We start from the raw sequence: 25463 nt of genomic DNA on the forward strand, positions 1-25463 counted from the left end.
GCAGCACTAAAAGGATCAGAAAAACTCTTCCTGCACATCACTCATCTCCACATCCTAAATGGACCTTCCAGCTCTCTAATGGCTCCATGTGATTTCATTCAAGAGGCCGGAACGCGCCACGTTCCGGCGACAAAGGGACAATGAAGAGCGAACAATACTCTGCATTAATGTCAGCGTGTTCTCCGTCAGCGCGGGTCAAGGATCTTTAAGCTGCTGCCTCAATAAAGACACGCCGACACACTCCACGTCTGAAAAGGGACCATCCGCCATCCTGCATAACACTTCATTCATTAATGAGCGCCGGCCCTCCCCCATCCTTAACTCAGCGCCGCAGTGGGAGGCCTATGAATATTTAAATTAAAGGAAGTCCACATTAATAATCTCTCTTTTTTTTTGATTAATGAGCATAAACCAGAGTCAGAGTGTCGCCTGTAGTGTGGCAGATATTATTATCAGTAGAAGTGGAGCATGCTGGGACACTGACATCACCAGCCGTCATTTAGTTTTCACCACGTCTGTTACATTCTCCGTTTCCCCCTCGCTACATCAGGGAACCCCTGCTGCCGCTCGTTATCTTTCCCCCCATTAACACACACACACACACACACACACACACACACCCACACACACACACACACACACACACACACACACACACACACACACACACACACACACACACACACACACACTTCCATCATGTCCCACTGCTCTGTTTGGGTCATTTATTTTGTAAATAAGCCTGGCAGGTAACAGCAGCCCTAAGGGCCAGGGGCAGGTGTGTGTTCACATGTGTGTGTATTCGAGTGGCTATGAAAGAAGACAGGTTTGTGTGTGTGTGTGTGTGTGTGTGTGTGTGTGTGCGAGAGAGAGAGAGAGAGAGAGAAAGAGAGTGTGTTAAGAGTCATAATTGACAACCACAGCCGACTACATGGGTGAGGATCTGACAATAGGAGCTAAAATTGGGGTCATGTATGTTTCCTCTGTGTGTGTGTGTGTGTGTGTGTGTGTGTGTGTGTGTGTGTGTGTGTGTGTGTGAGGATGTGTGTGTGAGGATGTGTGTTGGGGACAGGTTGCGTAATTATTATATATAGGAGGGGGTCTACATTAGCCAGCTGTCACTTCTTGCCTCTCACTGTGTGTGTGTGTGTGTGTGTGTGTGTGTGTGTGTGTGTGCGTGTGTGTGTGCGTGTGTGCGTGTGTGTGTGTGTGTGTAGACGGCCTGGGCCGTTACACTCACAGACTGACAGGTTCTGACAACCCGCTGCAGCCTCCTCTGCTCTTGTTGTCTCTTCTCATTTCCAGGACTCTGGTGTCCAGGTCCACTCACCACTTTGATTCACACTAACATCTCTCCACAGCTTTAGGCTGAGCTGTCATCCAAGTGTGTTCAGGCGTTCATTGTCTACAGAGGATGAACCCCACAGACTTTGGTGATCCCTATGCTTTTTATACTGTATAACACCACAATTAGCTTTTTTGCATTTCAGTGAAATGTTCCATCAACTACTCAATTCATGACCCTCATCGTCCCCACCGTGACATCCAGTCACATGGATAATCCACTGGAAAATATAACCCTCATAATAAGTAACAGAACTGCTGTTCAAACTCTCTGAGCTATAAAACTCAGCACATCTGTTTTACCCGTGTTTCTAGGGCGGGTTCACACCTAAAGGTTCGTTTGTTACCTTTATTTGTCGGTGCAAGCTATTTTTAGAACGGCAGAGCAGAGCTGTGAGCTGCTCAGAGCTACGCTACGGAGGCTCACAGGATTTCTTGGTTTCCCTCATCAAACTCATCAAATACACAATCCAACAACTCCACAACGCTCTGGTGGACAAGTTGTGACCTGCACATTCACCACGCTATGAGATAATAACACAACGTTACCAGACTGAGTTGTTTTAGAGGGAAATTCATGCAAAACCGCTGATGCGTGTTCCTGTCAGGGGTAGTTTCTCAGCAAGCAGACTCTGCATTTCCCTCTAAAACAACTCTGTCTGGTAACGTTCTGTTACAGTATTATCTCATTGATGAGGGAAACCAAGAAATCCCATTAGCCTCCGTAGCGTAGCTCTGAGCAGCTCGTGCTTGGTCGTTCTAAAAGTAGCTTGCTCCAACAAATAAAGGTAACAAACCTACTCCTAAAACTATAGAGATTATGGCAATGGGCCAATTTGCCAAAATGTTGAACTATCCCTTTAAGACGCTCAGAAATCTCCCAAACAAACCGCACCAAGGGGATAAACGGTCCAGGGTTCGAACGCGACCTTAAAGTCACAAGCCGCAACTTCCTGAAGACTTCCCAGTTCCCAGATGGAACTTCATAGGGAAGGCTACGGCCAGAAGAAAAGAAAAACCTCACAATCAAGCAAACGTTTCCTGTCATCTGCCATGTTTCTGCATAAACACCGCTATCAACTCCAAAAGTTCTCTGACGTTTGGCCTCGTTGTCCAGCTCCGGCCCGTTCATGTTGGTTATCTGGCTGGAAACTCATTTATGTGAATGTAGAAAACATGCAAGCACTATCTTTCATGAAAATGTGCTCATGTGTTTTTCCCCGCAGCATTTCCTCATAATTCCAGTCATTGACAGAAAAAAACAATACAGCATTATTTTTCATCTATTTATTTTTCCATCATCTTCCTGAGCACTTGACCGGTCTTATTAACTATTCATCTTCACCCTGCGGTGGAGAATCAATGTGTTTGCACCGAAATCGGGCAATTAGCTTAAATTTTACGCTGCGCACAAGTGGAATAACATTTAAAATCCAAATTAGAGCTGATCCCTTTTACTGTTTTCAAATCTCCGTATGCTGACTCATGCCAGCGTGGATGTGTTTGCTTCAGCTGAGTCATCCTCTACATGGATATGTAGCTCATATGGACTGTGTGCATTATGTTGTGTTTTCTTGATTTTATATGTGTCTTTTGTTGTTTCTAAACACTATACTGTATATCTCTTTTGTGTTTCAAAACTTTTTTATTCTTATTCTCTTATATTGTGTCAGGATATCATTGATAAACAGATTAAGTAAAAGTAAGAGTTTATTTAATAAAGGTTTATAGGTCTATTCAGGAACTACTAGGGACAAAAGTTACATTTCCCTGCAAAATGGACTGATAGCAGCGATAGAGACAGAATCTTTCTTTGCTTGTTTGCATCATCAGAGGGATCCCTTCCCTTTGCATTTCTTTCACTCCCATTGGCTCATATCAACGCCTTTGAGCTATTTTAGATCACACTGAGAGTTTTTAGAAGTGCAGGACGGGTTTTCACCAGCTTTGAGATCAGCTCACTGACGAGCGCGTAATCCCGCACTTCATGTGGAAACAAGAAAATGAACAAACTTGGAGGTTGTGGTGTTTTTTTGGCCCGCACAGCCAAGCAGCGATAGGAGGGAACAAAAGGGAGAAAGCCTGATCCATCTGTGTGTGTGTGTGTGTGTGTGTGTGTGTGTGTGTGTGTGTGTGTGTGTGTGTGTGCTTTCACCCCCACCCCCCACCTGCCACCCCACCCCAACACTCCTGCTGTCACGGGTCAGTGTTCAGTCACCGGGCAGGGACAAAAGAGAAGATGTTGAGATGAATGGAAATGCAGCTGATGTGGCAGAAACACACACTCACACACAATCTGTCTTTGTAATGTCATTAGCAGAGAAGATGTTTCCTGCTGCTTTGATCTGATCTGATCTAGTCTTTATCAGATGACCTGATCCCCCCTCTCTCTCTGTCTCTCTCTGTCTCTCTCTCTCTGTCTCTCTCTGTCTCTCTCTCTCTGTCTCTCTCGACAAAGGATCCAATATTCTTCATTTTGGAGAAATATTTAGGCTCCAAACTGTGATTAAATAATGTAATTAATGTGTAATATCACACACACCCTGGAGTTAATTGAGATTTTTTTGGTTTGTAGGTCAATATTAAATTAGGTTTTGCCCCTTGGAATATATTAATATTTGTCTTGTTCTGAGATGATTTATGTTTGGAGGAATTAATGATCTCTTTTCTTCTCTCTCCCCATCCTGTGTGTGTGTGTGTGTGCGTGTGTGTGTGTGTGTGTGTGTGTGTGTGTGTGTGTGTGTGTGTGTGTGTGTGTGTGTGTGTGTGTGTGTGTGTGTGTGTGTGTGCGCCCTCCCTTCCTCCAACCTTTCCTCCATCCTTTGTTCTCTGGGTCAATTCTCTCCCCCCTTCTTGGTCCTCTTCTTCCTCCACAGACGCCCTGACAGCCAGAGACACAGAGCCTCACTCTGGACTGTGACAGCGACACACACCCACCAACTTAAAACACACCGTTGTTTACTCATCTCTGCTCTCCAGAGGGTCTGGAGAGGTGGTGGTGCTGGTGGGGGGCCGCCGGTGGGGTGCAGGAGGTCGTCCCTGGAGTGTGTGTGTGTGTGTCTGGTCGGGTGTGTTAAACTGGGGAGGCTGAGTGTGTGTGTTTTTATGTGTTGATGAGTGTGTGGGTGTCTTGTGCCACTTTTGATGGGACATTGAGAGATGTGTGTGTCACAGCGTCGGTGGATGGGCTATAGGGGGCCACGCTCCCCCACCCTCCCCCTCCTCCCCCTCCTCCTCCTCCTCCTCCCTCTGTCCTTCCTCACGCCTCCGCTCGCTCAGGGAGCCATCCACATCCCCCCAAACTGTGAGTATACTGCTCCCATGTCAACGTCTCAATAGAAGTAGCCTACACTGCAAAAACTCAAGAATATTTGTCTTATTTCTTGTCAAAATGTCTCATTTCTAGTCCAAACTAATCTCTTTCCACTTAAAATAAGACTCATCACCTAAAAATTAACTTGTTTTTAGATCATTTTCACTTGTTCCAAACAAATTTTCACTTGAAATAAGTAGAAAAATCTGCCAGTGAAAGCAAGTTTTTTGTGCTTGTAATAAGAGAGAAAAACTTGCTCCATTTGAGGGGAAATCTGCTTGAAAGGAGTAAAAAAGTGTCTAAAAACAAGTTACTTTTAATATGATGAGTCTTATTTTAAGTAGCCTATAATGAGATTTGTTTTGACTAGAAATTACATTTTGACTAGAAATAAGACAAATATTCTTGGTAAGATATCTGAGTTTTTGCAGTGTAGCCCATAGCGTGCCAGGAAATCTTTTTTCCATTGCTCAGTATTCCAATTTCAAATTCCACACAAACAAAACGTCTAAATATCAGAGTAGGCCTAGTTTGCACCAGTGTGAATCACCTCACCTTTGTCCTTCACTCGTTTGCATATTGCATTGCCATGGCAACAGCACCGGGTGCTGAATCAGCAGCTTTGGGTGCAGTTGCTATGGCAACAAGGTCAGTCCGAGGTGAGGCGAGTATATAGGAGCAATAGTGACCTCAAGACCTTTGTTGTGGAAATTGTAAAACCAACCAGAGTGGGTTCTCAGCTGCTGGTGACATATTTAACAGTTTCCATGTGTCCAGCTGTCAGTCATGTAAACACTGTCTCTGAGAAAATACACAGGATCATCTTTTCTCTCTGAGAGCTCTACACATGTTCAAACATTCACACTCTGGTGACAGAGGTGAACCATTACAGCGACAGAGACACATGCAATATATTTTAAACTATGTAACTAAACACAATTATTATATTATATTATATTATATTATATTATATTATATTATATTATATTATATTATATTATATTATACTATATTATATTATATTATATTATATTATATTATATTATATTATATTATATTATATTATATTATATTATGTTATATTATATACACTGCCCATCCCAAAAAAAAGTCACCACTTGGATTTAACTAAGCTAATAGGTCAGAGCCTCCCATTGGATAATTACTGCATGGATGATTATGTTTCATCTGGCAACAGTTGAACGCTAACTGATGCAGTCTCATTTCTTAAACAACCATGTCATAAGACACATCCTGTGGTCGTGGAAAAGATGTCAATCTGTTTCAGAAGGGTCAAATTATTGGTATTCGTCAAGCAAATAAAACATCTAGGGAGATTACTGAGACAGTCCTGTCCAACACATTATTAAAAACTAGACAGATAGTAGGGAACCATCATCGTTAAAGAGGAAATGTGACCACAGAGTCCAGACCTTCACTGAGAATATTTGAAAAATGACTTCAACTTTGGATGGAAATAAATTATGTGACATTGCAGAAGCTTATTGAAACAATGCCAAAATGTGTGCTGAAATCAAAGCTAAAGGTGGTGCAACGAGATATTAGAGTGTGTGACTTTTTTGGGGGCGGGCAGTGTATAATATAACATTCATCTCTGCTTGACATACTACTGTATTTACATTTTTCCATCAACTGTTAAGTTGAATAGGCCTACTGTATGAAATAAGTTTATATTAAAAACAGAAGTAGGTTATACCACGTGATATTATGAAATGTCAGCAAGTTCATTTCCATTCTGTGCTGAAATTATGATTTCTAGTCAATCATGTTCTTCTCTGGTTATTCTCTTGTCTTGTTCATTTATCTGCAATTATCTGTGTTTGCTCTTGTCTTTGTTTGAAAACGAACGTACCAAATTTACCATTTCAACACAATCACCTAAGCTCAAATACAAACACATTTATCCACACAATCAGGTTAGAATGACCCCCGCCCCGCCCCCCCCACTGGGGTTAAGTTCAAAGGTCAGCGGGCTTAGCCAGGCCGGTCCCAGAGGACAGGAAGAGGGGATGAGAGGAGTCAGGTTCAGTTCGACCTTCAGCTGACGACCTTCTCCCATGGGCGGGGCGGGGAGAGGAAGACGTAGAGGAGGAGGAGGAGGAGGAGGAGGAGGAGGAGGAGGAGGAGGAGGAGAAGAACCGAGAGAATATAAAGAGGGAAGGAAAGAGATGGATAAAAAGGGACAGGGAAGGTGAAGAGATGAGATAGACAGAGGAAAGGGTGGAGAGGGAGATGCAAAGGAGAAAAAAAGATAAAGAGAGTCAGGATGTAAAATGATCCACCAGCGACGCCAGTGAGTCTGAGCCAGAAAACTGAGACAAAGACAGGTCCAAGACCTGTAGTTGATGTTACTCATAATGAAGTAATATCAATAAGTATAGCTACTCTTTAACATGGCGTCAACATCAGCATCCATCTTCTAAGCTCATATCATTTTAACCTCGGCCTTCTTTAAGTGTTTTCTTTTCTGCTCTCCTGTTTCTGCTTTCCCACGGACAAACAGACAAAGTCCACAACAGTAAGTGACTCTCCTCGTTGTGACAATGAAGATGTGTGTGTGAATTTGTGACAGTTCTCTCTCTCTCTCTGTTCTGCACACACAGACACACATCTGTCATACAGATGATGGAGGCCAGCAGGCCAGTCCAGTCTGTCACATTGAGTGTCTGTCCTCCATCATCCGGACAGTGACCCCAGTCTTCCCTCTGCAGAGACCTGTAGCCTACCTACTATAAGTCAGGAAAAATGTAGCCTATTAGTTGCCACAGAGTAGCTGTTAGCATGACATCAGGGTTACATTAATTATTTACAATCATCATTTTGCATTTTTGCCTAATAACACCGATAACAACAGACTACGTGATAGATAACGTATGAAATGTTTACAGGTAGAAGTTGCACAATAGCTACTGTCCGTACAACTGATTCAGTGACACAAAAAAAGACATTATTGTGGCCAGTAAACAGTTTCGGCTTGACGTTACTGAAGTTCCTTTGAGCCTCCAAGTTGGAGATTCGAGTCAAGCTAAAATAAAAAAATCCGAGCTCTGAGTTCTAATGGAAGTCCTATTAGCCCCAGTGATTAAGCTAGCTGTTTCCTTCTGCCTCCAGAGATGTTAAGTGTTAAGTTTGGTTATTAGATTGGTATTGATCTTATCTAACTTGAGTACTCCAAAATGTCATAAACGGAGTCACAAGGTTACCACAAAGAAACAAGAAAAACTTTTTTTCACACTGCTCTGTGTAGCAGCTGTGGTTCGCTACATTTCTGTCCCTTTCAACAAGCTCCCTCCTTTTCAAGTCCCTGAGCCGGGCACTTAGAGCAGGATGTGGTTTCAGTCCATTACACTCTGTTTATTTAATATGCAGGTTTTACCGTAATCATTATAGCTACTGAAATTTGATATCATTTAGTCCTTCTGCAAACTTTATAATAAGTCCAGAAACTTTTAGAAGATGGTTAGAGAGAAACTGTGCTACGCAGATATAGGATGTAGCCTATTAGCTAATGGTTAGCTAAAATAAATGGTTGAGATAAGCAGCTAAGAACAAATGTAACGAAACAATTTCAATAGTTAGCTCAATCTAAGACAGGTGACAAACTGTGTTTAGCCATAGACATATAACTATAGTATGAATAGTTAAGATAAACTGTTAAAATTTAGTAAAACTAATGAACAATGGTTAACTAATGGTTAGTTAAAACTTAGTGTTTGAATAACCAAGCTGGTTAAAAATAATGGATCAACAGTCTAAAACAAATCTAGTTTAAAAGTATTTAAATAAGCTAGCTGAAATACATAGCTAAAACTAATTGATAGGCTACACTGTTAAATGGTTTTGTCAAAGTATTAACAGTTGAATATTTTGCCACATCAACAAAATGTAAATTAAATGTACCATATAGGCTATATCTGGTATTATATGGGCGATGTGGTGTTGATAAATAGTATAGTATTTGAGATCTTCTTACTTCAGCCGGTGTAGATCAAGGAGGGGTAGTCTGGCTTCAGTCTGGCCCACGCTTATGTATTTGCTTGCCTGTACTACTACTCACTGTACAAGTTGTACATCAATAGTATTTCATTACTCTGTGTGTGTGTGTGTGTGTGTGTGTGTGTGTGTGTGTGTGTGTGTGTGTGTGTGTGTGTGTGTGTGTGTGTGTGTGTGTGTGCGCTCAGTTTCACAGCCTCCTGTGCTGATGGAGATGCCGACATCGTTCACAGCCTTCTCTCCAGAGGACCTCAAACTGCCCTGTACGGCCACCGGTAACCCAACACCCACGTACGTACAGCCTGACCTGTGTTTCAATTACCCGCTCTGTGTGTGTGTGTGTGTGTGTATGTACATAAGTTGATGGACAAATAAGACATATGCATATGTCTGGCTTCCTGCCTCTGGCCTTTCTGTTGGCATGGCAATAAATGTTCCTCTAATAAAATCATAGCAATAATAAAATCATCTCTCTTCCTTTCCTTGTCTCTTTTGTTTTCCTCCCACTTCTCTCTCCTGCTCACTGACCCATCTATCTATCTATCTATCTATCTATCTATCTATCTATCTATCTATCTATCTATCTATCTATCTATCTATCTATCTATCTATCTATCTATCTATCTATCTATCTATCTATCTATCTATCTATCTATCTATCTATCCCCTCTCTATGTCTTTCTTTCTCTACCATGTTTCTCTTTCTTTCTTTCTTTCTTTTTCTTCCCCCTCTCTGTCTTTTTCTTTCTTTCTATCTATCTATCTATCTATCTATCTATCTATCTATCTATCTATCTATCTATCTATCTATCTATCTATCTATCTATCTATCTATCTATCTATCCATCCATCCATCCATCCATCCATCCATCCATCCATCCATCCATCCATCCATCCATCCATCCATCCATCCATCCATCCATCCATAAATTACTGTATTTTGCCCTGTTTTACCAGATTTACATCTCCAGTAGAAACCAATGAGATTTGAGTTGAGAGCCACAGACAGAGGGAAGTCTGGCACTTTTTGCTGACAGGACTAAAACAGATATCATAATATAGACAATCACCAGTTATATGAACTTATCCAGTGTCAGTCCAGGTGTCCTTAGAACGGTTTTAATCTGTTCTTTGGTCATTGTAGATATTGAGGTCATCACATTTCCTAGAAATGTGGTTGGCATGGTGATAAACTTTCCCCTGGTCTCTGTAGTTTCCGGTGGGTGAAGGACGGTGAACAGTTCGGCCCCGAGCTGGAGGGATCTGGGACATTTAACGCCAGTAACGACGAGCCCCTCGACGTGTACCAAGGATACTACCGTTGCTATGCTTCCAACCCACTGGGGACCGCCGTGACCAAAACTGTACATGTCATCGTGGAGCGTGAGTCTCACACACACACACACACACACACACACACAGACACACAGACACACACACACACAGACACACACACACACACACACATGCACACACACACACACATGCACACAGAATGAGTACTACATGAAACATACATTCATAGATGAATGAAATGTTATGAAGGTTGTACACACACCCTTCGCTCTCTGTCTTGCTTATCTCTCTCCTACACACACACACACACACACATACACACTCCAGTGACTCAGTGAGGTTGACTGGGGCCACCTGTTCTGCGCTCTCATCTCTTGTTACCGTGGCAACCATTTCCCGGAGACGGAGCCGTGACGTCACTCAGCCTCTGCTTAGAGCAGAGAGTTGACACCCAGAGCGCAGGACATCAGCTGCACAAACATGTCACCATTTACACAGTCGCCATCACATCAAATCACATCTGATGTTATTTATACGGCACTTTTCATACATAAAAGTAACACGTAGTGCCTCACCCCCACAAATACAGACAGAAACACAGAGGCATACAGACACGCACACATAAGGTGTGGGGCCCTCTAGCCACCCGGGCAAGAGCCATGAGGAAACATTGGAGCTAAAAAACTGAGGGAATAAAACAGTAAAATGAGATAAAAGGTATATAATGAACAATATAGATAAAATGCTCTTTAGCGCTCATAAAATTAAACACATTAATAAACCTAAATCATGTAGCTAAAATGATATAAAAGAGAGATTAAATATGATAAGAAGCATGATTAAAAGGAATAAAAGAAATCAATTACAGTAAAAGCCTGATTGAAAAAGTGAGTCTTCAGCCTTTTTAAAAAAAAAAGAAAAAAAAAAAAAAACCTCAACAGTCTCTGCAGCCCTGAGGCTCTCTGGCAGGCTGCTCCACAATCAAGGGCCATAATCATTGACTTAACTGAAAGAATGATGTAATAACTGGAGATTAGATATACTCTATTAAGACCAGAGAGCAGGACATTACAAGAATCTAAACACCAGTTAAAAGCTTGAATCAGCACCTCTGTGCTGGGCCCAGCATCATGTTTACAGCCTCTAGCTGCAGATCAACAATACAATTAATGATGATGAATGATAATTATATAGAGTCTCCTGTATTTATTACTGTATAGTGAGGACCATGTGGATTGATAAGAGTCAGTTATGATTTGGCATTCATTTTCCACATAGCATTGCAGGGTTAATCTTAGCATAAGGTTCACATCACATAATACTGTCATGTATTTTATGTCTTTTTGTCTTCTACGTGTAATACATCTCTCGTTTCACCATGATCCCAGCCTAGTTTCCTCCTGTCTGCCATTTCCTTTCATCAGTGATGTTACAGCAACAGAAGAAATAGGATGCTCTAAAACAGAGAGCTGCTGCGCTGACTCACAGGCTCCCTGCAGCATCTCACTGCATCATTCACTAGTGCTTCCTGAACCGAACTGTTGCTAAGACAGAGTGTAAATACAACACAGATGACAGCAGCCAGGGATGGGTTGAAAAGGCAGAGACTGATCTGAAGCAGGACTGATGCCTTGATGAAGTGTGACATCATGACCTGAGGTTGTTAACTAACACTTTGTGCTTTTTCTTTTCTTTCTTTCCTTTAGCTCAACCGATTCTTCAGAAACAACAGAAAGTGGATAAGCGGGAGTACGAGGGGGAGAGCATCGTGCTGTCCTGCAACCCCCCAGAGAGCTCAGTTCCTCCGTACATCCACTGGATGGACCGTAGTGAGTCTGTCTTCCTCTGTCCTGTTGAGATGTGTATTCTGTATGTTTCATGTGCTTTCAGTCCCCACACTGATTAAAAAAGGATTAAAATCGGGGCGGCAGTGGCTCAGTCGGTAGAGCGGGTCGTCCAATGATCAGAGGGTCGGCGGTTCGAATCCCGCTCTGTCCCAGTCGCTGTCGTAGTGTCCTTGGGCAAAACACCTTACCCACCTTGCCCCGTGTGGATGTGTATGAATGTTTGGTGGTGGTCGGAGGGGCCGTTTGGTAAACCATTATTATTATTATTATTAAAATGCAACATAAATTATGTCAAAAAAAGAAAAAAAAGGATAGGCTACGGTGTCAAGAAAAAGTTTTCTGCATTAATTAACCATTTAATATGATCCGATCTACATCTAAGTAACAAGTATAAACAAACACAATATGCTTAACCTAATACCACACAAATAATTATAATACTTCATTTCTTATTGAACATATCCATTAAACATTCACAGTGCAGGTGGAAAAGTAAGTGAACCCTTGTGTTTCCTGTAGCTGCAGATCAGAACTGAACAACACTCAGGATGAATCCTGGACCACTGGTCCTGACAGAACGGCTTCAGCTCAGCCATGTTATTATAGGATGTCTGGTGTGACCGGCTCTCTGGAGCTCATTCCATAGCATTCCTACTGGATTCAGGTCTGGGCTCTGACCGGGCCACTCCCCAAAGGTGGAGTTTCTGTTTTTGAAGCTACTCTAGACAAAGTAGATTAGACAGCCACCATTACCCTGTAGGAAGCCTGGAGACACTCTGGAAGTCATTTTACCCTCGATGATGGTAAACGGTCCAGGCCCTGAGGCAGTAAAGCCCCAAACCATGATGCAGTGCCATTTTTACACCATACATACAGAAAACACATATATAAAAAAATGTATTAATAAAAAAAATACAAAAGATGAAATCTTAGTTTCATCAGTCCACAAAACATTTTCCCATTAGTGTTGTGGAGTGGCAAACTTCAGACCTGCAATGGAAAGCAAAGCAATTAATGCAGAAAACTAGGAAATTCCAAAGGGTTCACATAGTTTTTCTTGCAACTATGCAGTATATCTATTTTTTAATGGCTGTGGATCTAAATTAAATAAGGTTTCATATGACAGAGTTTAGTGATATAGCTTAACATGTGCAAGCCTGTTTGTATGGACGCCTTAAACTTTAGAATGACAAAAAAAAAGCTTTCTGTTACCTCCTGATTCTTGTCGTCTAACGAGAATGAGAATGAGAGATATAAAATGAAACATCTGGAATCTGCAGCTATTTAGTCTGTGCCTGTCCATCCCTAACTCCTCCGCCCCGTCGGAGGGATTTGCATCGCTGCGCTGCATTGCAGACCGTTTCCACTCAAACTAATGAATGCAGCATCGTCAGCTGATATTTCTGGACTCTTTTATATTTCTTTCATTTTTTTCTGTTTCTCCCTCCCTCCCTCCCTCCCTGTTTCTCTCTGCTGGTGTTGCTCTTCCTGATGAAATAGTGCCTTTTAAGGTGTCAATTTCAGTTAAGTCACCACTGCAGTGCTGCCGAGGAGTGTTCCCTTCAACTTGAAGAGGAAAATTCTTCTTTCTGGTTTTTTCATGCCTTATCTCTCCTGAATGTGTGTGTGTGTGTGTGTTGTTTGTCTCAGGGATGGTGCACATCCAGCAGGATGGCAGAGTGACGGTCGGCCTGAACGGGAACTTGTACTTTTCCAATCTCCTGCGGAGCGACAGCAGAGACGACTACATCTGCAACGCCCAGTACACGGCAGCCAGGACCATCCTCCCTGAGACCGCTGTTAAACTCACCGTCATTCACAGTGAGCACACACACACACACACACACACACACACACACACACACCTATAAACACACATATGAAGAAGTGCAAGAGTATAATGTGTTTTGTCAACATTTCATACAGATTACAGGAGGAAGGGAAAGTGCAGATAAAACCTCCAGAGCAGCGTCAGTGCTTCTTTCAGTGCCTCGTGCTGTTTCGCTGTTAGAGCACTACCTTTTCCTCCCAGTTGGGAAAAGATCTGGACCTGCTCAGCATTTTTAATGTCTATATCACAAAGCATAAATAGAATGTACACCGTCTGTTTAACACTGCATTCCCCAACGCAGTAAAAGCCAAGATGTCCTGACTTTTAGTTTAACTCCAAAAACTGCTGCAGTCTACATTTCCTCCAAAGGAACTGGACCCAGTTCAGTCACAGTACAAGCTGACACTTTTTCTCCATTGGTTTGGCTCATTTCTTGAAACTGAAATTACATTCTCAAAACTCTAAGATCATTTGGCAAAACAGTCTTACGGTTCAGCACAACACCAAAGCTGACTTGCAAAAGCGCATAATCTCTCCCAAAACCAGGGCCGTTGCTAGGAATTCTGGGGCCCCTGAAAGAATACTAAAGTGGGCCCCTGACTTTTCCACTTTTTTTCTTAGACTTCATAGTATTATCATTTTTTATTTAGCCTACGTATACTGAGTATTAGTCAGGGTCTTATGCAGAATAATTCAGTCATACAAAGATTAGGGCGCTGGGCCCCTAGAGTTATCATCACCTTTCTCCCCTATACAACGGCCCTGCCCAAAACTGTTCACTAATGTGTCAAAACGTAATTCTTTTCTCATATAAATAGTCAGTGCCCCCAAAATACACCATCCCTTTGGCATTGTGTAAGCACTGCAAGTCAAAATGTTTTGTCGCTATGGCAGAGGACCATTGAAATGTCCCTCATGTCCACCTCTCAGTCTTCGCCCAGTCCTTCATTCACAATGGTTACTGTACTAGTTTTTTTGTCTAGCTAACAGAATACAATTGTGTATAAAACTGAAAGAAAAAAAAGATTTTACGATAAGAGCCTCCACGGTTTGACATCACACATTGCACTCATACAAGGAAATTTTACAGTAACCATTGTTATTCGCACACATAAATTACGTAACTTCCATTCATCAGAGTAAAAAGAAAATGTATACAGCATAATATACTGTAATATAAACACATAAACAAAAAAAACAAGGAGAATGATAAGTAGCCTACAGAGCTGTAAATAAATATATGGTATACGTGGTATTATGACTAATTTTGACAACAGACTATTGTGCATGTGACGACTTATAGAATGAAATGAAGCTGACATGTTTTGGAGAGAACAACCATTAGACTGAGAATCAATAATCAGTTTAGATCAACAAGATCTATTCACTTGGAAATTGTGCTAAATGTAGGCTATCTCTATTTAATCATTTGCAAAGATGTACGAAGACATTTGCAATGTGATGAAATGAATGAGAAATACAATTCTGTTGTGAACATTTGCCAAGTTGTTTGGAGGTTTTGTCCATGTTGTTTGGAGAATGTAATTTCCGTTTCGAAAAATGAGCCAAACCAATGGAGGAAAACTTTCACTGTAATGCAATTTGCAGGATGTGACCTGTGATGTTCTTGAACGTGAATTTCTCTGCTTTGGACTGACACAGAAACAACACAGTTCTGCAGTATACATTGAATGTATCATTTCAGATCCCTCTCTCTCTCTGCAGGTAATGATGTCGGTCGTGTTAGGAGACCCCGCCTCTTCACTCCCATGGGGCTCCACAGCAAAGTGAAAACCCTCAGGGGTCAGAGTCTCACCCTAGAATGTATCCCCAAAGGCCTGTAAGGACCTCTTATAGATGTGTTTGTGTCTAGAACTTTCAGTGTATGCACGTGTGTGTGTGTGTGTGTATGTGTCGACAGGCTGTCTGATTTGCACGCTTTCATCTTCACAAATGAATGAATTCTCTTTCATTCACTCTACCTGACCACAGACAACACTGTCACACTGGCTAAATCAGACTTGTATATAATCTTAATTATACATGATGATAACAATATATTACTAACTACAAGAGAAGGAGAAGTGGTGTGTTCATGGTCCTGCAGTCAGTGTGTATAAACACGGAGCCAGGTCTGTGTGGTGATCAATAAATACACTGTGAGCCAGTCACATCATCACATGTGAAACAGCCGAGCCAATCACAGTGACACACGCTCAACAAATACAGGGATGGTTTACATACAACAAAACTACGAAGGCCCTGAGAGCAGTAGTTTGAACTGGAAAAAAGTAGTTTGTAAAACTAGTGGCTTAAGCAACTACTTCTACTCATTATAGCTACTCATTTAACTCAGTGTTAAATGAATCAACGTGTGGTGTATATGAAACAAAATATAATAGCCTACAAATAATTCACATGCCAGCCGAAATGTGCTTCTAAACTCAGTTTTTTTTGTAGAAAAAAGTTGAGTTTTTGGTCAGCATACTGTAGGTTAGGTAATATATAGCCTATAGGTTGGGTAATATAAAGAGAAAATGAAAATACCCACTTGTAAATCAGAAATGTAAATCAGTCAACAAAAGATGTAATAAACAATACAAAGAGGTCAACATATTCTAGATCGCTGTGTCTTGAACAACAATGTTTAAAATTAAAACCAGAACAGGAACACCAGGGCCAGCCAATCAGAGGCAGCGTTGACATGGCATGTCATGACATGATTCATGCCTTTTATCAAAGAGAGTTCTGGAACACAATAATGGTAAAATAAAATTGATATTAGCCTAGGTCTTTTTTGATTGTAGTTTGTAAATTGAGTAGTTAAACTACAAAAAATGGGAGAAGTTTCAGAGTCCTCCGTGGCTTCTCTGAGTTACAGGGGGTCTCGGCGTAGCAGTGCATGTCCATATGACGGTTGCAAATGGATACCAACTGTCTTCGTAACAAAAAGACACACCAAAAAACATCCAGATACCTCCATGCTGCTCGTATGTGATGTCCGTCTTGTATTGAAGCCCCGAAATGCGAAATTGTCCTGAAAAAACTTAAATAAGTCTATATTTCAAGCTTGTTTGTAGCGGAAGCTCCTCTTCCCGGTTCGTACAATTTGGACGAACCAGAAAGAGGAGCTTCGAGAAGCTTCCGCTACAAAACAAGCTTGAAATATAGACTTATTTAAGTTTTTTCAGGACAATTTCGCATTTCGGGGCTTCAATTAAGCAATATTACCCGAGAGGGTGTGCTTTAACGTCATTTGAGCACACCCTCGAGGGTAATATTGCGATTATACAACAATTACCAACAAAATAAAGCGTATAATTAAATAAATATTCATGTTGATGGACGTTTTAATCTCAAAATTGAAAGTTTTTTGCGAGTGTGCTTCCCGTTTCCATGGAAACAAATGGGGTCTGACTAATAACTGAAACACAATCAGTCACGTCAGTAGGCTCCTATGTGTAATGGAACCTAGTTCACCTCTACAGCAAATAGTCCGAACCTTAGTAACGACCTAGCAACAGAAATGATTTTCTAGTCCCAGATGAGTGAACTCTGAGCTGACGTTCATGTTTTAACGCGGTCTCGGACTTTCCCCAACTAAATCAACACTGCACAAACTCGCCCAAGTTGTAACAAAGATGCCGTTTTTTTCCTTTCACATAGTAGCTTCTACAACCGCAAACTCTGCATGTAAATGAAGTTATAGCGCCATGTCGCCGACACAGCTGATAGAGAAAGCCAAACGATTACTCCAGATTATTTAAAAGACCAAAAGGTGCCAGCGAGAGAGAGGGAGAGAGAGAAACATACAGGTAATCACCTCCGTTTTATCCAATGAAATATTCAGCTCCAGGACATATTTTAAAAACATATTCACCGCGATCACAACTCGTGTCTCTCCGACTTTGTAACGTTACACACATGGAGGGAGACAATCCTCTCGGCTGCAACGGGGAAGTTTACAATATATTAACAAAAAATAAAATAAAATATTGTTCTATGTGACTTTGGCAGCTGACAGGAACACCCTACAGGAGGTCAATGTAGTTTGTGATTTATTTTCACGAGTAATAAATGACGTTTCTGAAAATAAAAGGGGGAAAAATCCATGTTGCCATGGAAATGTATAAACAACATGACATGGTGAAGTAATATTTTCAGTGATGAGTCAGCCGTGCTGTAATGCTGATTTGAGCACGTTCTAAATGTCTTATTGACCAATCAGATTGCTTGGTCGGAACTACTTGTTGTATAATACAAGACGGACATTACATACGAGCAGCATGGAGGTATTTGGATGTTTTTTGGTGTGTCTTTTTGTTACGAAGACAGTTGGTATCCATTTGCAACCGTTATAATGGACATGCACCGCTACGCCGAGACCCCCTGTAACTCAGAGAAGCCACGGAGGACTCTGAAACTTCTCCCAGCCCTTAGTCCACATGAGGGGGAGTGTAATTTCAATTTTGGGTGAACTATCCCTTTAACCTTGGAAACAGTAGCTTGATATTTTGTGTGCCACCAAATAAAGACCAAAGAGTCTGGTCCACACACACACACACACCTACACTCAGGGCCGGATTTACTAAAGGTTTGCGTGTATTAAAACATGTGCAAACGTGATTGCACGCGCAAACGTGATTGCACGCGCAAACACATGTGGAACCTGATCTACTAACCGGACGCACCGAGGATTGCGTCCCTCACACGGGCAGAATAGCACGTGCGATCCATTTAGCGTGTTTGCCTTGATGAATATGTAAATATGGGCGTTTCAGCCAGAACGTGCAGAATACTGGGAGGAGTAGATGCAAATCGATTTATTTAGCGCGTGCAATGTGATTTACCAAACCAGGAAGAGATTGCGGTGGCTGTTTTTGCGTCTTTATTCACCACGTCTGAAAACCATGTACTAACTGATACAACTTCGCCAAAACATATGCGTTTATTGATTTGATACCTGTCAGAGCCTCATGATCTTACATCTCTGCATTTCCTCACGTCTGGGTCATTCTCAACAGTTTTTCAGCCGTGTTAAAAGTCTTTTACGCGTCGTTACGCATGTCTCTCCTCTCCTCTCCTCTCCTCCCTCTCCAGTACCTGGCTGCTCAGCTCCGTCTCTCAGTCCCGGTCCCGGACTGAGACACGTCACCGCTGCCTTCACCCGTCTTTGATCCCTCTGGTCAGTGGTCAGAGCGTTTAGATCCGTGTGTCCCACCTGAGCTCTCTATTAATCCACTGGATCATGGGCGGCACACACACACACACACACACACACTAGGTGTGTGATTGTCGCTGCAGCTGCTGCCTGTTCGTCACTATATGACGAGTTGGGCCCTGTAGTGATTTGTGTTTATTTATCTAAACAGAGCGCGAGAGAGATGAACACACATGCTGTCATTATGCATCGGATCAAATGTCATTCTGTCCCTTCGTCCGTCCAGCTCTCTGTCCACTCTCTCCATGGCGGAAACGATTACACGCGCAAAACCCTCATTTACATATTGCGGTTTGCACATGTTTTCATTTAGCGGGTTACTCTTAGTAGATCAGCTGTTTTGCGTGCACTAACCAAACTCGCAATATTATAGCGGGCGCAAACAATATAGCGCCCGCTATCTGGGATCTTAGTAAATCCGGCCCTCAGTGTATTATACCATTGACAGCTCTACTTGCCTCCATATTCCTCAGCGATCAGTCCATCTCTTTCCACGTGTGTTTTTCTGTTTTCTTGCCATTCTCATCGTCCTCTCCTCCGTCTGTCTGCAGACCCACCCCAACGGTGGAGTGGAGGAAGAAAGACGGCATCCTGACCGCCGGCGCCGTCAAACCGGAAAAAAGTGGCCGCTGGCTCACCTTCAACAACATCAGTCACGAGGACGACGGAGAGTACGAGTGCAGAGCCTCCAACGAGCACGGCTCCGTCCACCACACCTTCACTGTCAACGTGGAAGGTAGGCTGCACCGCACACACACACACACACACACACACACACACACCAACACACTGTGGCCTTGCAGCATTGTGTTTTTAGGGGGGGGGGGGGTTTAAACCTTACTGTTAATGTTTTGTTTTTGCAGCATTGTGTTTTTAGGGGGGGGTTTAAACCTTACTGTTAATGTTCTGTGTTTGCAGCATTGTGTTTTTAGGGGGGGGGGGTTTAAACCTGTTAATGTTTTGTGTTTGCAGCATTGTGTTTTTAGGGGGGGGTTTAAACCTGTTAATGTTTTGTGTTTGCAGCATTGTGTTTTTAGGGGGGGGGTTTAAACCTTACTGTTAATGTTTTGTGTTTGCAGCATTGTGTTTTTAGGGGGGGGTTTAAACCTTACTGTTAATGTTCTGTGTTTGCAGCATTGTGTTTTTAGGGGGGGGGTTTAAACCTGTTAATGTTTTGTGTTTGCAGCATTGTGTTTTTAGGGGGGGGTTTAAACCTGTTAATGTTTTGTGTTTGCAGCATTGTGTTTTTAGGGGGGGGGTTTAAACCTTACTGTTAATGTTTTGTGTTTGCAGCATTGTGTTTTTAGGGGGGGGGTTTAAACCTTACTGTTAATGTTCTGTGTTTGCAGCATTGTGTTTTTAGGGGGGGGGGTTTAAACCTGTTAATGTTTTGTGTTTGCAGCATTGTGTTTTTAGGGGGGGGTTTAAACCTGTTAATGTTTTGTGTTTGCAGCATTGTGTTTTTAGGGGGGGGTTTAAACCTGTTAATGTTTTGTGTTTGCAGCATTGTGTTTTTAGGGGGGGGGGGGTTTAAACCTTACTGTTAATGTTTTGTGTTTGCAGCATTGTGTTTTTAGGGGGGGGTTTAAACCTGTTAATGTTTTGTGTTTGCAGCATTGTGTTTTTAGGGGGGGGTTTAAACCTTACTGTTAATGTTTTGTGTTTGCAGCATTGTGTTTTTAGGGGGGGGGTTTAAACCTCCTTGAACCGCCACCTTACCGTGGTGGAGGGGTTTGAGCACCCGAATGATCCTGGGAGCTATGTTGTCCGGGGCTTAATGCCCCTGGTAGGGTCTCCCAAGGCAAACAGGTCCTAGGTGACGGGTCAGACTAAGAGCGGTTCCAAAACCCCCCATGAGTGACAAAATACCAAGGACGTTCACGTCGCCCGGATCGGCGTCACCGGGGCCCCACCCTGGAGCCAGGCCTGGGGTTGGGGCTCGCCGGCGAGCGCCTGGTGGCCGGGTCTCCGCCCACGGGACCCGGCCGGGCCCAGCCCGAAGGAGCGACGTGGGCCCGCCTTCCAGTAGGCCCACCACCCGCAGGAAGGACCATGAGGGGTCGGTGCTGTGTGTTTTGGGTGGCAGCCGTGGGCGGGGGCCCCGGCGACCCAATCCCCGGACAACGACTCTGGCTTTAGGGACATGGAATGTCACCTCGCTGGGGGGGAAAGAGCCTGAGCTCGTGCGGGAGGCTGAGAGGTACCGACTAGAGATAGTCGGGCTCACCTCCACGCACAGCCTGGGCTCTGGAACCCAACTCCTTGAGAGAGGCTGGACTCTCTTCCACTCTGGAGTTGCCCATGGTGAGAGGCGGCGAGCTGGTGTGGGCTTGCTCATAGCCCCCTAGCTCAGCCGCCATGTGTTGGAGTTCTCCCCACTGAACGAGAGGGTCGTTTCCCTGCGCCTTCGGGTCGGGGATAGGTCTCTCACGGTTGTCTCGGCCTACGGGCCGAACGGCAGTGCAGAGTACCCGGCCTTCCTGGAGGCCCTGGGAGGGGTGCTGGAAAGTGCTCCAACCGAGGACTCCATCGTTCTGCTGGGGGACTTCAACGCTCACGTGGGCAGCGACAGTGTTACCTGGAGAGGTGTGATTGGGAGGAACGGCCTCCCCGATCTGAACCCGAGCGGTGTTTTGTTATTGGACTTCTGTGCTAGCCACAGTTTGTCCATAACGAACACCATGTTCAGGCATAAGGGTGTCCATCAGTGCACGTGGCACCAGGACACCCTAGGCCGGAGGTCAATGATCGACTTTGTAGTCGTGTCATCTGATCTCCGGCCGTATGTCTTGGACACTCGGGTGAAGAGAGGGGCTGAGCTGTCAACTGATCACCATCTGGTGGTGAGTTGGATCCGCTGGCAGGGGAGGAAGCTGGTCAGACTTGGCAGACCCAAGCGTATCGTGAGGGTCTGCTGGGAACGTCTGGCAGAATCCCCTGTCAGGGAGGTCTTCAACTCCCACCTCCGGGAGAGCTTTGACCGGATTCCGAGGGAGGCCGGAGACATTGAGTCTGAATGGACCATGTTCTCCACTTCCATTGTTGACGCGGCCGTCCGGAGCTGTGGCCGTAACGTCTCTGGTGCTTGTCGTGGCGGTAATCCCCGAACCCGGTGGTGGACACCAGAAGTAAGGGATGCCGTCAAGCTGAAGAAGGAGTCCTACCGAGCCTGGCTAGCTCGGGGGACTCCCGAGGCAGCTGACGGGTACCGGCAGGCCAAGCGGACGGCAGCCCGGGCGGTCGCGGAAGCAAAAACTCGGGTCTGGGAAAAGTTCGGGGAGGCCATGGAGGAGGACTACCGGTCGGCCTCGAGGAAATTCTGGCAAACCGTCCGACGCCTCAGGAGGGGGAAGCAGTGCTCCGCCAACACTGTTTACAGTGGAAGAGGGGAGCTGTTGACCTCGACTGGGGATATCGTCGGACGGTGGAAGGAATACTTCGAGGATCTCCTCAATCCCACTGACACGCCTTCCGTAGAGGAAGCAGAGGCTGAGGATTCAGAGGTTGATTCATTCATCACCCAAGCTGAAGTCACTGAGGTAGTCCGGAAGCTCCTCAGTGGCAAGGCACCGGGGGTGGATGAGATCCGCCCTGAGTACCTCAAGTCTCTGGATGTTGCGGGGCTGTCGTGGCTGACACGCCTCTGCAGCATCGCGTGGCAGTCGGGGACAGTGCCTCTGGACTGGCAGACCGGGGTGGTGGTCCCTCTCTTCAAAAAGGGGGACCGGAGGGTGTGTTCCAACTACCGGGGGATCACACTCCTCAGCCTCCCGGGGAAAGTCTATTCCAGGGTGCTGGAGAGGAGAATTCGGCCGATAGTCGAACCTCGGATTCAGGAGGAACAATGCGGTTTTCGCCCTGGCCGTGGAACGCTGGACCAGCTCTACACCCTCCGCAGGGTGCTCGAGGGTGCATGGGAGTTTGCCCAACCAGTCCACATGTGTTTTGTGGACTTGGAGAAGGCTTTCGACCGTGTCCCACGTGGCATCCTGTGGGAGGTGCTCCGAGAGTATGGGGTCGGAGGCCCTCTGCTGAGGGCTGTACGGTCCCTGTATGACCGGAGCAGGAGCTTGGTTCGCATTGCCGGCAGTAAGTCAGACCTGTTCCCGGTGCGTGTTGGACTCCGGCAGGGCTGCCCTTTGTCACCGGTTCTGTTCATTATTTATATGGACAGAATTTCTAGGCGCAGCCAAGGGCCGGAGGGGGTACGGTTCGGGAGCCACTTGATTTCATCTCTGCTTTTTGCAGATGATGTGGTCTTGTTGGCTCCCTCGAGCCAGGACCTTCAGCATGCACTGGGGCGGTTTGCAGCCGAGTGTGAAGCAGCTGGGATGAGAATCAGCACCTCTAAGTCCGAGGCCATGGTTCTCGACCGGAAAAAGGTGGCTTGCACCCTCCAGGTCGGGGGAGAGTTCCTGCCTCAGGTGGAGGAGTTTAAGTATCTTGGGGTCTTGTTCACGAGTGAGGGGAGAACGGAGCGCGAGATCGACAGGCGGATCGGTTAGGGTTGTATCGGTCCGTCGTGGTGAAGAAGGAGCTGAGCCGAAAGGCAAAGCTCTCGATTTACCGGTCGATCTACGTTCCCACCCTCACCTATGGTCATGAACTCTGGGTCATGACCGAAAGAACGGGATCCCGGATACAAGCGGCCGAAATGAGTTTCCTCCGCAGGGTGGCGGGGCGCTCCCTTAGAGAGAGGGTGAGGAGCTCTGTCACCCGGGAGGAGCTCGGAGTAGAGCCGCTGCTCCTCCACATCGAGAGGAGCCAGCTGAGGTGGCTCGGGCACCTGTATAGGATGCCCCCTGGACGCCTCCCTCGTGAGGTGTTCCGGGCATGTCCCACCGGGAGGAGGCCCCGAGGAAGACCCAGGACACGCTGGAGTGACTACGTCACTCGGCTGGCCTGGGAACGCCTTGGGGTCCCCCCGGAAGAGCTGGAGGAAGTGTCCGGGGAGAGGGAAGTCTGGGGATCCCTGCTCCGACTGCTGCCCCCGCGACCCGACTCCGGATCAAGCGGATGAAAATGGATGGATGGATGGGTTTAAACCTTACTGTTAATGTTTTGTGTTTGCAGCATTGTGTTTTTAGGGGGGGGGTTTAAACCTTACTGTTAATGTTCTGTGTTTGCAGCATTGTGTTTTTAGGGGGGGGTTTAAACCTGTTAATGTTTTGTGTTGGCAGCATTTTGTTTTTTGGGGGGGGTTTAAACCTGTTAATGTTTTGTGTTTGCAGCATTGTGTTTTTAGGGGGGGGGTTTAAACCTGTTAATGTTTTGTGTTTGCAGCATTGTGTTTTTAGGGGGGGGTTTAAACCTGTTAATGTTTTGTGTTTGCAGCATTGTGTTTTTAGGGGGGGTTTAAACCTGTTAATGTTTTGTGTTTGCAGCATTGTGTTTTTAGGGGGGGGGTTTAAACCTTACTGTTAATGTTTTGTGTTTGCAGCATTGTGTTTTTAGGGGGGGGTTTAAACCTGTTAATGTTTTGTGTTTGCAGCATTGTGTTTTTAGGGGGGGGGGTTTAAACCTTACTGTTAATGTTTTGTGTTTGCAGCATTGTGTTTTTAGGGGCGGGGTTAAACCTGTTAATGTTTTGTGTTTGCAGCATTGTGTTTTTAGGGGGGGGGGGGGTTTAAACCTGTTAATGTTTTGTGTTTGCAGCATTGTGTTTTTAGGGGGGGGGGGTTAAACCTGTTAATGTTTTGTGTTTGCAGCATTGTGTTTTTAGGGGGGGGGGTTTAAACCTTACTGTTAATGTTTTGTGTTTGCAGCATTGTGTTTTTAGGGGGGGGTTTAAACCTTACTGTTAATGTTCTGTGTTTGCAGCATTGTGTTTTTAGGGGGGGGGTTTAAACCTTACTGTTAATGTTTTGTGTTTGCAGCATTGTGTTTTTAGGGGGGGGGTTAAACCTGTTAATGTTTTGTGTTTGCAGCGGCTCCGTACTGGGTGAAGCAGCCTCAGAACCTGTTGTACGCTCCCGGGGAAACTGTGCGACTAGACTGTAAGGCTGAAGGTACGCCGCCGCCCCTCGTCACCTGGAGCATCAACGGTCAGCCTCTTGCAGGTACGGCAAGGTTTCATGTTCTCTTTAAGTTGTATTTTTAGGGCTTTTTATTCCTTTATTATAGAGAGAGTGAGAGAGAGAGAGAGAGAGAGAGAGAGAGCCAGTGTAACGGAGGTCTGCGGGTATAGTCACAGTCACAGTCACCAGGTACCAGTAAGGAGAAGTGACAGCATGTGGTGGTTAGCGGTACTGAAGTTAAATTCACTCACCCATAAAAAACAGGCTAATCCACTTGCCAAGTGGTCATTGACCTCTTGGTGAAACGGTCAGCATCACAAAAGATGGAGACGATAGTTAGGACGATATTATTTTCTCCCGATTCGATTATTTTACCATTTTTTGGGGTGCCGATTCGATTTAAATTGTGATTCTTCGTTATTGCAGATTTTTTTTTGATTTCTAGTTCACTTTTTTAACACCAGACCATGTGAAAAAGTTAGATGATGATAATGTCTACAGACTCTATCAGGAGCCATATTTCCCACCAAAAAATGCACATCACATTTGAGTCAGTTTTTCAGATTTATTCAGCAGCAAT

General features: G+C 44.5%; 1 protein-coding gene across 2 annotated transcripts in view; it reads left to right on the forward strand.

Annotated features, from left to right (window-relative positions):
* The window catches only part of LOC146984038 (neural cell adhesion molecule L1.1-like), a 79011-nt gene that overhangs the window by 20323 nt on the left and 33225 nt on the right, over nucleotides 1-25463 (forward strand). For both annotated transcript variants that reach the window (XM_085780861.1, XM_085780862.1), the window contains exons 2-9: nucleotides 4221-4648; nucleotides 8860-8962; nucleotides 9885-10054; nucleotides 11674-11796; nucleotides 13465-13635; nucleotides 15371-15485; nucleotides 19418-19602; nucleotides 24794-24925. In XM_085780861.1, the coding sequence (XP_085636987.1) occupies nucleotides 4504-4648; nucleotides 8860-8962; nucleotides 9885-10054; nucleotides 11674-11796; nucleotides 13465-13635; nucleotides 15371-15485; nucleotides 19418-19602; nucleotides 24794-24925 (1144 nt within the window). In that variant the 5' untranslated portion in view covers nucleotides 4221-4503. The remainder of the gene's footprint in view (nucleotides 1-4220; nucleotides 4649-8859; nucleotides 8963-9884; nucleotides 10055-11673; nucleotides 11797-13464; nucleotides 13636-15370; nucleotides 15486-19417; nucleotides 19603-24793; nucleotides 24926-25463) is intronic.

The sequence above is a fragment of the Trachurus japonicus genome, chromosome 7 (genome assembly GCF_045865225.1).
Source record: "Trachurus japonicus isolate A0001 chromosome 7, Traja_1.0".
Classification (NCBI taxonomy): Eukaryota; Metazoa; Chordata; class Actinopteri; order Carangiformes; family Carangidae; genus Trachurus; species Trachurus japonicus.